The sequence below is a fragment of the Rhinopithecus roxellana genome, chromosome 3 (genome assembly GCF_007565055.1).
Source record: "Rhinopithecus roxellana isolate Shanxi Qingling chromosome 3, ASM756505v1, whole genome shotgun sequence".
NCBI lineage: Eukaryota > Metazoa > Chordata > Mammalia > Primates > Cercopithecidae > Rhinopithecus > Rhinopithecus roxellana.
The window spans coordinates 9,284,417-9,297,458 of NC_044551.1; the positions used below are offsets into that span (position 1 = coordinate 9,284,417).

At 37.9% G+C, this 13,042-nt stretch overlaps 1 protein-coding gene and 1 pseudogene across 4 annotated transcripts in view; both read right to left on the reverse strand.

The window, feature by feature from the left end:
- DDX4 (DEAD-box helicase 4) overlaps positions 1 to 13,042 on the reverse strand; it is a 79,113-nt gene that overhangs the window by 26,307 nt on the left and 39,764 nt on the right. For 2 of the 4 annotated variants that reach the window (XM_010386466.1, XM_010386465.2), the window contains 5 exons: positions 5,931 to 6,032; positions 4,930 to 5,010; positions 4,106 to 4,153; positions 376 to 423; positions 228 to 272 (listed from right to left, as the gene is read on the reverse strand). In XM_010386466.1, the coding sequence (XP_010384768.1) occupies positions 228 to 272; positions 376 to 423; positions 4,106 to 4,153; positions 4,930 to 5,010; positions 5,931 to 6,032 (324 nt within the window). The remainder of the gene's footprint in view (positions 1 to 227; positions 273 to 375; positions 424 to 4,105; positions 4,154 to 4,929; positions 5,011 to 5,930; positions 6,033 to 13,042) is intronic. The other 2 variants (XM_010386467.1, XM_010386468.1) reach the window with 2 other exon arrangements.
- LOC115896576 lies at positions 8,462 to 8,583 on the reverse strand (annotated as a pseudogene).

Below are 13,042 nucleotides of genomic sequence, written 5' to 3' on the forward strand. Positions count from 1 at the left end.
AACAAAAAAACAAAACGTACATTACAGAGACTAAAAGAAAATGTAAGAGAAAATAGACAAAAATTGACACGATCAAATTTTAAATACTATGGAACTTGCCACTGCTTACCTTTAAAGTTTTCACTACTCAAATTTTTAAAAGATAACTTTGTTTTTAAGTAAAATACTTAAGCATTTTTATTAAAACACAATATACTCCCATGTGAGTCACATAAACGTTAATATACCTTGAGTATCACTACTTTCTCCTCCTGCTTCTGACTTCCAAGAATCTTAAAGAGAATCAAATAAAAAAAGTATACATGTTTTTTTAAAATTGAAGGGTAAAAGAACTCTCACTACAAAAAGTAAATACCTTGTTTCAGGAAAACTTACTCTTTCCAGAGCCTGTTATTACTTCTTCATTTAAACCTTTGTAACCACCTGTTAAATTCATAAGTGACAATTGGTCAAGATGCAAGGTTGTGCACATCTTTATTTTCGTTGCTTGTCTTCAAAGAGAACAAGTTCTAAAAAACTTTAAATTACCTTCTCACAAATACTTGACACAATTAAATAGAATCTTGTACTTTTTTAGTTTCTGTAGTATTCAAAATGATTTTATGTAGATGAGACTATTATATATTACATTTTGTTTAAGCTGTTATATTTCTTTCCTAATCAGCAAAGGAATGTATTTTCTAAAAGAACCTGTGTTCGGGGGGTGTCCCCAAGACCATCCCCAGTTCAATAATTGCTAGGAGGATTCACCAGACTCAATATAGTCATAGTCATGGTTATGATTTATTAGTGAAAAAATAGGGAGTACAATCAGCAGAAAAAAAGGTGCACAGACCCAGAGAAAACCAGGCACAAGTTTCCAAGTGTCTTCTACTGCAGTTACACAGGATGTGCTTAGTTCTCCCAGCAATGAGCTGTGACAACACATGTAAACTCTACCAGAGAAGAGTATTAGAGACTCAGAAGCTCATTGGAGACTTAGTACCCAGGGTTTTTATTAGGGGCTAATAATGTACTCATCTTCTGCCTGGCACATATCAAATTCCAGACTCCCAGAAGGAAAGCAAATATTCAGCAAAAAACACAATGCACAAATGGTTTAGGCACAATGAGTTGCTCTTACCTATTAGGGTATTGAGAACCCGTCCCAAATCCAAGTTTTCAGATGCTAGCTGTGATGGTTAATTTGTGGTGTCAATTTGATCAGATTAAGGGATACCCAGGTAGCTGATAAAGCATTATTTCTGGGTATGTCTGTGAAGGTGTTTTAGAAGAGACTGGCATTTGTATCAGTGGACAGAGTAGAAGATCGACCCTCATCCAACGTGGGCAGACACCATCCAATAGGCTAGGGGCCAGATAGAACAAAAAGGCAGAGGAAAGGCAAATTTTCTCTCTCTTCTGCAGCTGGGATACCCTTCTTCTCTTGCCCTTGGACGTCAGAACTCCAGGTTCTCTGGCCTTTGGACTCTAGGACTTATACCAGCAATCCCCCGCCCTCTGACTCTGCCCCACCAAGAGGTTCTCAGGTCTTTGGCCCTGAACTGAGAGTTACACTATCAACTTCCCTGGTTCTCATCATTCTCAGCAAACTATCACAAGGACAGAAAACCAAACACCGCATGTTCTCACTCATAAGTGGGAGCTGAACAATGAGAACACATGGACACGAGGAAGGGAATATCGCACACCAGGGTCTGTTGGAAGGTGGGGGACAGGTGCAGGGATAGCATTAGGAGAAATACCTAACGTAAATGATGAGTTGATGGGTGTAGCACACCAACATGGCACATGTATACCTATGTGACAAACCTGCATGTTGTGCACATGTCCCCTAGAATTTACTTTAGTGGTTCCTTTGGACTTGAACTGAACACCACTACTGGTTTCCCTGGTTCTTAGCTTGCAGACAGCCTATCATAGGACTTTCTCAGCCTCCATAATCTCATGAGCCAATGCCTCTAATTAGTTCCTTCTCATCCATCCATCCATCCATCTCCTCCCTCCCTCCTTCCTTTTGGTCTGTCTCTATAGAGAACCCTAACTAATATATACTAGCCAAGGAACAGCCTTTTAAGTAAGATTTTCAATTTCATTTACTGATGAATTTTTGATGAACAATCAGGCCTGTTAACTCCTTTCTATATACTACCTTTCTGATTTTTAGATAACGAGTAATCTGTTGTGCCACTTTTAGGTACTATGACTGCATTAAGTTCAAAAGCTAATTAGATATAACACTTTTTCTACGTGAACTCTAATTTCCTTATCTTGTATGTCCACAGGTCTTGAAATCCTCCTTCATATAGGCTGCGAATATTTGTAGAAGATTTGGTTTAGCTAGTCTTTCATAAACTTTTCCTATATTGAAGAATCCAAGAATCAGCATGGGTTGGGGGAATGTCACTCTGAATACTCTTGGACTAATGATTACTGAGAATCTTCAAATACATCAAGCAAGCTTCACCAATTTACTAGTCTGGAGAGCATTTAAACTTTTATATGACACTGAAGTATTTATACTTTGAAAAAACTTTAAGGTCGGGTGCAGTGGCTCATGCCTGTAATCCTGGCACTTTGGGAGGCCGAGGCGGGCAGATCACCTGAGGTCAGGAGTTTGAGACCAGCCTGGCAAAGGTGAAAGCCCATCTCTACTAAAAATACAAAGATTAGCCAGGTGTGGTGGCAGATGTCTGTAATCCAGCTACTAGGGAGGCTGAGGCAGGAGAATGGCTTGAACCCGGAAGGCGGAGGTTGTAGTGAGCTGAGATCGCGGCACTGCACTCCAGCCTGGGTGACAGAGCGAGATTCTGTCTCAAAAAAGAAAAAAAAAAGTAAAAGAAAAAACTTTAAGAGTACAAAATTATATATTGAGCTAACTTTATCCTTCAGATCAAATCACATAAGTATTCCATAAGAAAAAGCGTATGGTTTTTGTCAGGCCTCTGAGCCCAAGCCAAGCCATCGCATCCCCTGTGACTTGCACGTACAGGTCCAGATGGCCTGAAGTAACTGAAGAATCACAAAAGAAGTGCAAATGCCCTGCCTCACCTTAACTGATGACATTCCACCACAAAAGAAGTGAAAATGGCTGGTCCTTGCCCTAAGCGATATTATCATCTTGTGAAATTCCTTTTCCTGGCTCATCCTGGCTCAAAAAGCTCCCCTACTGAGCACCTTGTGACCCCCCACTCCTGCCCGCCAGAGAACCCTCCCTTGACTGTAATTTTCCTTTACCTACCCAAATCCTATAAAACGGCCGACCCTTATCTCACTTCGTTGACTCTCTTTTCGGACTCAGCCCGCCTGCACCCAGGTGAAATAAACAGCCATGTTGCTCACACGAATCCTGTTTGGTGGTCTCTTCACACGGACGCCCATGACAGTTTTAATAAGGATTTGTACATATTATATCTTAGTCTTTAACTTCCACACAGCATCCCATTTCGTGATTATTATTTTATTAAACAGTTGTTTTTTATTTTGAGATGGAGTCTTGCTCTGTCACCAGCCTGGAGTGCAGAGGTGTCATCTCAGCTTACTGCAACCTCCACTTCCCAGGTTCAAGCAATTCTCCTGCCTTAGCCTCCTGAGCAGCTGGGACTACAGGCGTGCGCCACCATACCCAGCTAAGTTTTGTATTTTTAGTAGAGATGGGGGTTTCACCATGTTGGCCAGGATGGTCTCGATATCTTGACCTTTTGATCCACCCACCTAAGGCCTCCCAAAGTGCTAGAATTACAGTCATGAGCTACCGTACCCGGACTTAAACAGTGTTTCATTCATGAATTTCAGGTGATTTTCAGTTTTTACTTATTATAAATGACATTTCAGTGAACATCCTTGTACATGTATTTGCAAATACATCTATAGTATATAATTCCTATAATGGAATTGCTGGATCAGAGAGGCAATAACCTGGAGAGTATTAAAGAACTATCTAAAACAGGCTGTGTAAATTTATGCTCCTCACAGTGTACAAAAGTAGTAAGTTACCTTTAACTTCAAAAATTAAATTTGTTTCCAACCAGTGAAGTACAGAAAAAAATTAAATTTGGAATACAATGATTTTAACTTCTTTCAGGTAAACAAAATAAGAACTTACCTCGTTCACTTCCACTGCCACTTCTGCTTTGAGAAGTATCACCATTACCTGCAAGGCATTGTTTTGCAAAATATTTAGATAACACACAGTTGCTACTCAAGCACATAAACCATGTGGTTATTTCTATTCAACAAAGTTATTACTTAGGAATTCCGGTCCTTTAACCCATTCATCTCTTAATTCTAGATTTAACTTTTTTTTTTTTTTTTTTTTTTTTTTTTGAGGAGTGCAGTGGCACGATCTTGGCTCGCTGCAACCTCCATCTCCCGGGTTCAACCAATTCTTGTGCCTCAGGCACCTGAGTAGCTGGAACTACAGGCACATACCACCATGCCCAGCTAATGTTTGTATTTTTAGTAGAGATGGGGTTCTGCCATGTTGGCCAGGCTGGTCTCGAACTCCTGGCCTCAAGTGATCCACCTGCCTCGGCCTCCCAAACTGCTAGGATTACAGGCATGAGCCACCAGGCCTGGCCTCTAGGTTTAAACGTTAACCTAAACCTCATTTGAACATTTTTCATCAATTGTGTTTTCATTTTCACCTCAAATCACACAAATCATTTTCCCCTAACTCAGAATCCTTTATTCCTCTAGTTAATAATTCACATCTCAAATTAACTGGTAGAAAACACAGAATAAATAATCCATATTGCACAAATTTTATAAGGGAGACAAAACTGTCCACATATTTTTACCTACAGATCTAAAAGCAGAGAAAATCATAAGCCAAACTAATATACTTTAACATATATATTAGGTTTACTAATCCTAGTGCTAAAAACATGTATCAATAATTAATATTCAGTAATAAGTTTTATTTCTCACCCGTGCCACTTAACGCTGGTCTTCTAGAACCAAAAAGGCCACCAGTGCGCTGCATACATTCGTCTGGGTCTAAGTCATTATCTTGATTTGCAGAAAGTAAAATTAGATTATATTACTTTGAAGAAGTTTTTTAATTGTTCAGTAAACAGAAAAAAATCAAGTTATGCTATCAGAAGTTCAAAGATGCAGGGTAAAATAGAAAAATACTATTCTGGTTAAACCAAGTACTGCGCACAGGAATTCTCTACAAATAATGTCCTTCAATGACAAACTACTTCCTCAAAATGTATTTAAAATATTTCATAAATTAGGCCCAGTATTATGCCAAAATATGATACAAGCAAGTTAAATCTCTAGACACTGCCTGAGAAACTTCACATTGCATCATTTCACTACTTATTCTTCAAAGTAGCACCCCTTGCTCCCACTGTTGCCAAATCAAACCTTACCAGTCCTGCACAGTAACCCTTCAAAATCCCTAAACTTCTGTTGGTGACAATTCTCTAATCTGCTACACATCTATTAAATCATTATTACAAATTTATGTTTGTAATCTGTCCTCCTCTGTTTAGAGGCACATACGTTCCAGCAGTGACCTCTGAAGTCAGTACCTTATCTCTAAAAAATGATGGCTGGAAAACTTTAAGGTAGAAAGCCACGTTGGTGAAAGAAGGTATGGGGGGAGGTAGAGCCACATAGAAAGTCACCTGTTTATAAGGTCAGCCATATTATCAAAGCTCTAAAACAATGATTAGTATGTAATATTAAAGAATTGAGTCACTCAAACTTATTTTTTAAATTCATGTATTTCAACCTAACCAATATGCAATTAAATCTGTCTAAAAAATAATGTTATATATAATGTGGGTGATTAACGTGTATTAGTCACTGAGCTAAGCTATTCTCATATAATCCTCATAACAACCTTCTTTGATACATATTTTTTAAAATCATTTTCTTTTTAACAGATGAAGCACATCATTTGCAAATCCACTACTAACTTGGACTTCCTAGACCAAATCCTCCACGGCAACCTCGGAAACTACCTCTTCCACCTCTTCTGGATGTCCCTGAAGCTTCTGAATTATTTCCATCTCGATAGCCTATAATATTAAAACACACACAAGAACAACACAAAGCAACAACAAAGAAATCTTGGGGACATGGTCAAATTTAATTTAAGCCTTGAATAGTTCAGTAACTTTAAACAAGTATTTTAAGGCATTGTTATCAAAAAGAAATGACATTTTGACCTATAAATGTTCAACTTTACTAATATAAATAGATATGGCTACAATTTTTAAAAACCTCATTGCTTGCTTTGAGAATCGAGTTTAAAAATCACCTAAAGGAAAAAGTGGCACTTGAATTAAAACATTAAAAGTCACCAAAACTGCACCATTAACTGGATTTCCACAATACACAAAAGAATTAAATAAATCCTAGACTTCTATTTGCTCCATATAGAATATAGTAAACATCTTACTCAAAGCATAGACATGCAGACACATATAAAGTCTGATTTCCAGGTACAAACAATTTTTAATTGAATTGAATACCAAAAGATTAGTAGAAACAGTTCAAGTAAAATTTAATTGCACATAGGGCAGACTCATAGGGCAGAAACAAATTAATGCAAAACCAAAGCGTCAACTGGGCAGGAAATAGAGACTGTTCAGTTTGTAAACTTGTAACTATTTACACCTAAAGAGAATGATGAATAAAGAGAAATTCTATATATGCTATTTCTGAATATTAGAGTATACGTATTTTAAAACCTATTTAAAAATGAAACAAAACTCTTCAAAAAATTTATTTTCTGGAAACTTTTCTGTAAAGGTATAAGTTATTTTCATGAAAGTAAAAGAACATATAACACATATATAAATTAAAAATATAATAAAATGAAAGTTTATCTCCACTGCCCAGCTTAAGACTAAAATGTTTCCAATATATTTGCAGCCTGTGTTTTTCTTTGGCCCTCTGCTTCTCTTCTCCCTAAGCACTCCTTCCAACTAACATCCAACCAGCCAATATCCTGAATAGTTTCTCATTTCCTCGCTCTTAATTTCATCAGCTACGTACAAAGCCTTAAGCAACATATTAGCATTATGTTAGAGTTTTATGTAATGGAACTAAAACATACTCTTCTTCCACATCTTTTTTTTTTTTTTTTTTTTTTTTTTTTTTTTTTTTGAGATTAAGTCTCACTCTGTCACCCAGGCTGGAGTGCAGTGGCGTGATCTCGGCTCACTGCAACCTCTGCCTCTAGAGTTCAAGCAATTCATCCTGTCTCAGCCTCCCGAGTAGCTGGGATTACAGGCGTGCACCACCATACCCAGCTAATTTTTGTATTTTTAGTAGAGACAGGGTTTCACCATGTTAGCCAGGATGGTGTCGATCTCTTGACCTCAGGTGATCTGCCCACCTCAGCCTCCCAAAGTGCTGGGATTACAGGTGTGAGCCACTGTGCCTGGCCCCACGTCTTTTTCCTTTTATTCAACTTTGTTGATGTATGAAACTACTTCATTCACTTTTACTGCTGAACACTCTATTGTATCTGTTTCTATTTCACTTACGTATATTACCTTTTTTATTTCTGAGTTTTCTCCCTTCTCTTTTAACTACTTAGCTTGAACACTTAACTCATTCTTTTTTCTGAGAAAAGAAATATTTAAACTATTTTCAATCTAGTCTTCTTCCTACAAAGCTGTCCTACTAGATTTCCTCTATTAGCAAGTTTTACATTTTATCCTTTCTCTAATGCATTTAAGGCTATAAAATTTCCTCTAAGAGGCAGCTGCTTTAGCTATATCCTCAGAGTTTTCCTGTGTTCTGTTCTTACTGTTATTAAATTCTAAATATTTCAGGATTTCCATATGAACTGTTATTCATAAACTAAGAAATTCAGTTTCCAAATCATGAAGGTTAGACTTATTGATTTCTACTTTTATTTTAATAAGAGAACATGACTGATGATATATCTATGGTATATTTTTGGCCTTAAAAGATGATTAAATTGTACATATTTTCCATATATGCTGGAAAAATACGTGATTTATAATTTTAGAGTATATGATTCCAAACAAATATTAAATCAAGCTGAGTAAGTGGCATTCAGATCTTCTATATTCTTACTAATGTCTATTCTGCTGTCTCAACTTACTAGGATTTGCAAAATTTTCCTTATGTCTATTTTTCTTTGTCCATCTTAGTATATTGTTAGATTCGAACTATGTTCGGAACTGTAATGTCTTCCTGATGAATTTCTTTATCCTTAATAATTCTACTTTACAGTATACTTTGTCTCCTATTTCTATACCAGCTTTGAGTTATTGAACACTTTTTTCTTTTTACTTTATTATTTTTTTTAAGTTTCAGGGTACATGTGCAGGATGTGCAGGTTTGTTACATAGGTAAACGTGTGCTATGGTAGTTTGCTGCACCTATCAACCCATCACCCACGTATTAAGCCCAGCATGCATTAGCTCTTTTCCCTAATATTCTCTCCCCGCTGCCTGCCCTTCCCCAACACCTACAGCACCTGGTGGTATTCCCAGGCAGTCCCCCATCCAAGTACTAACCAGGCCCAACTCTGCTTACCTTCCAAGATCAGAAGAGCTCGGGCACGTTCAGGGTGGTACGGCCGTAGACATTTTTTAATTTAAAAAAAAAGTTTTTTTGTAAAGACGAGATCTAGTTACTCAGGCTGGCCTTGAATTCCTGGCCTCAAGAGATTCCTCCCATGTTGGCCTGCCAAAATGCTAGGCTTACAGGCATGAGACACCATGCCTGACCTCTTGACTTTCAACCCCATACCGAAATATGCTTACCTAAATTATAATTACTGATATATGGATCTTTTATTTCTACCATCTTTGTGTTTTCTCTTTACTGAGTTTTTTCAATGCTTTTTGTTCTCCTTTCTGTTCTGTTTTCCCCAAATGGTAAGCTATGTATTTTATTTTTTACCTATTTTCACCATGGATATTTAGTAAATATTTAAACTATTTTCAGTCTAGCTTCCTTCCTACAAAGCTCTGTCCTTCTATTGGATTTCCTGCATTAGCAAGTTACATATTTTATCTTATCCCTTCTCTGATTACTCTTCAATTATACTTAAGAAATATGTTTCCTTCCAACTGAGCTGGCAAGAATTTAAGTCTTTTCATTTGCTAGTATTTTAGTTCACTTTTGTTTCTAGAACCCCTAAATTAATAGTCATTATTGCTAGCTTATTTAGTCAATACTTACTTAAGTTTACCGATAGGTTTATCTGTTTTACAATTTTTATCTTTTCTTCGCTCATTATTGCTTCGTTTCCTATGCCTTTCTTCCTGCAATCAGTTGTCTTACTACTGTATACAATTTAGTAGTTCTTACTCAACAGTCTGAGAGTATTAAACACAATTTTTATCTGAATGGCATTATTTCTCCCTGGCACCTAATTATCTGAATATACTTATTTGGGTTCAGAGCTATTCTCCTTCAGCATTCTGAATATACTATACTATTACATTCTGACATCTACCTTTACTGAAGAAAATTCTGTTGTGAATACAATGTTCTTCTAAAGGCGAATCTACCTTTTTTCTCCAGTAGTTTTATAGGTTTTAAAACTATAATTTCAATACATGCATAAGGGTATAAATTTTTAAATTTAATTTGCTGAGGACTCTTGTGCCTCCCTAACTCTGGAAAAGTCTCATCTCTTCTCTTTGAATATTCTTCTTTCCTCTCCTTCTCCCATTTTCTGGCCTCTCCTCAGGAGTCAGTCATATGTTGGGCCACAGGTCTTCTTCTATCTTCCATACCTTATTTATTAACTGCTCTCACTCGTGTTTTCCATTTCCAAGTTTAGAGAATTTCCACAGATCTATCTTTGGATTAATTCATTCTCTTCATCTGTGTTTAATCTTTACCTTTAGTCACTCTGTTCTTTTCTGTAAATTTCAAAAAATTCAAATTGAGCCCTTTTCTTTTTTTTTTTTTTTTGTTTTTTGAGACAGAGTCTCGTTCTGTCACCCAGGCTGGAGTGCAGTGGCGTGAACTCAGCTCACTGCAACCTCCACCTCCTGGGTTCAAGTGATTCTCCTGCCTCAGACTCTGAGTAGCCAATATCCTGAATAGTTTTTCATTTCCTTGCTCTTAATTTCATTGCCTGCACCACCACGCCCACTTAATTTTTGTATTTTTAGTAGAGATGGGGTTTTAACACGTTGGCCAGGCTAGTCTCAAACTCCTGACCTCAGGTGATACACCCGCTTCGGCTTCCCAAAGTGCTGGGATTACAGGTGTGAGTCACTGTGCCCGGCCAACATTAACATATTTTCTTAAAGTAACATGAGTCCTTCCAGAGGGTATAGTCTGCATTTCATAAGGGACAGCTGACAATATCTTATAACTCTTAAAGATGTTTGGTGACATCTTCACAAAGAAATTAGCTTATAAATCATCTAACCTTTGTATAAAAGATAAGTGAACATCTTTTATTCACTTTTTAAAAAGTACTTACCAGATAGTTATATTTCTACATACTAACAAATAAAATGAAAATGTTAAAATGATATGTATCACTGACATCAGCAAAAATGGCCAAGTAAGGAACTCCAAATTCCACTACTCCAAAAAGGCAAGGAAAAAAATGGGCAAGAACTGTCAGAATTAACTTTTTCCAAACTCTAGAAATGAATCAAAGGCTTGAAGCAACCCAGGGAATATTTGTTCAGTCAAGGCTGACTGTTGGTAAGAACAGCAAATTTGGCCGGGCGCGGTGGCTCAAGCCTGTAATCCCAGCACTTTGGGAGGCCGAGACGGGCGGATCACAAGGTCAGGAGATCGAGACCATCCTGGCTAATACGGTGAAACCCCGTCTCTACTAAAGAATACAAAAAACTAGCTGGGCGACGAGGCAGGACGCCTGTAGTCCCAGCTACTTGGGAGGTGGAGGCAGGAGAATGGCGTGAACCTGGGAGGCGGAGCTTGCAGTGAGCTGAGATCCGGCCACTGCACTCCAGCCTGGGCGACAGAGCCAGACTCCGTCTCACAAAAAAAAAAAAAAAAAAAAAAAAAAAAAAAAAAAAAAAAGAACAGCAAATTCCGCAGCATTTTAACTTACCCAGTTCCATCTCTCGACAACTCAACTTGTAAGTATATAACCAAAAGATTTGAAAACAGGGACTCAAACAGATAACTGTAGGTGAATGTTCATAGAGGACTTACTCACAATAGTTGGAAAGAAGAAACAATCCAAGTGTCCATCAACAGATGAATGGATAAATAAAATGTGGTAAATACATTATATTATTCAACCATTAAAAGAAATGTAGTTTTGATGCATGCTACATCATGGATGAACACTGAAAACAAGATGCTAAATAAAATAGCCAAATACAACAGGACAAATAATGTATGATTCCACTTGTAATGAAATACCTAAAACAGACAAATTTCATAGAGAACATGGAATAGAGGTTACCAAAGACCAGGGTTAAGGGAGTATACAGGGAATTATTGTCTAATGGTGCACAAAGTTTCTGTTTGGGTGATGATAGTGATGACAGAATACTGTGCACTTAAAGGCAAGAATTATACACTTAAGAATAGTTAATATGGAAAATGTTATGTTATAGAGATCTTACCACAAAAAAAAAAAAAAAAGCTGAAAATACCCCAAGTTACATGAAAACTATTAATCTATAAATCCAAGAAACTCAACTCCAAGGAGGGTAAACCCAAAAAGATACACATCTAGATACATTAATATAAAACATCAACAAATGGTGCTAGAACAACTGGGTAACCATATGCAAAAGAATTTGGACCCCCACCCCACACCATCTATAAAAATGAACTCAAAATGCATCAAAGACTTAAGTGTAAGGACTAAAACTATAAAATTCTTAGAAGGAAACAAAGGAAAAAATCTGCCTGACTCTGGATTAGGCAACAGTTTTCTAGTTATAATACCTAAAGAACAAAAAAAGATAAACTGGGTTGGATAAAAATTTAAAATTTTAGTGTTTCAAAGGGTACCATCAAGAAAAGGAGGCCTGGCGCGGTGGCTTATGACTGTAATCCCAGCACTTTGGGAGGCCGAGGCGGATGGATCACGAGCTCAGGAGATCGAGACCATCCGTCTCTATTAAAAACACAAAAAATCAGCTGGGCATGGTGGCAGGTGCCTGTAGTCCTAGCTGCTGGGGAGGCTGAGGTAGGAGAATGGGGTGAACCCAGGAGGCGGAGTTTGCAGTGAGCCAAGATTGCGCCACTGCACTCCAGCCTGGGTGACACAGTGAGACTCCGTCTCAAAAAGGAAAAGACAACCCACAGGAGGTTATTAAACATTTGCAAGCCAGATGCAGTGGCTCATGCCTATAATCCTAGCACTTTGGAAGGCCAAGATGGGAGAACTGCTTGAGCCCAGGAGTTTGAGACAAGCCTAGACAACATAGTGAGACCCCACCCCTACAAAAAATAAAAAAACTAGCTGGGCATAGTGGCACACGCCTATAGTCCCAGCTACTCAGGAGGCTGAGGTGGGAGGACTGCTTGAGACCAGGAGGTTGAGGCTGTCATGAACCATGACCGTGCCACTGCACCCCAAAGTCTGGGTAACAGAGCGAGACTCTGTCTCAAAAAAAAAAAAAAATAAATTAGACAAATTAAAAAAATAAACATTTGCAAATCATGTAGCTGATGATACTCATATTGAGAATATATAAATCTTAAAACATAAAAAGACAACCCAATTGTTGAAATGAATGAAGGATCTGAACAGACATTTCTCCAAAGATATACAAATGGTCAATAAGCACATGAAAAGCTGCTCAACATCATAGTCATCAAAAAATGCAATCAAAACAACAATAAGGGCTGGGCACTGTGGCACACACGCCTGTAATCCCAGCACTTTGGGAGGCTGAGGCAGGCAGATTGCTTGAACTCAGGAGTTCCAGATCAGCCTGGGCAATATAGTGGAACCCCATCTCTACAAAAAATACAAAAATTAGCTGAGTGTGGTAGTACATGCCTGTAGTCCCAGCTACACAGGGGGTTGAGGTGGAAGGATTATTTGAGCCCAGGAGGTTGAGGCTGCAGTGAGCCAAGATCG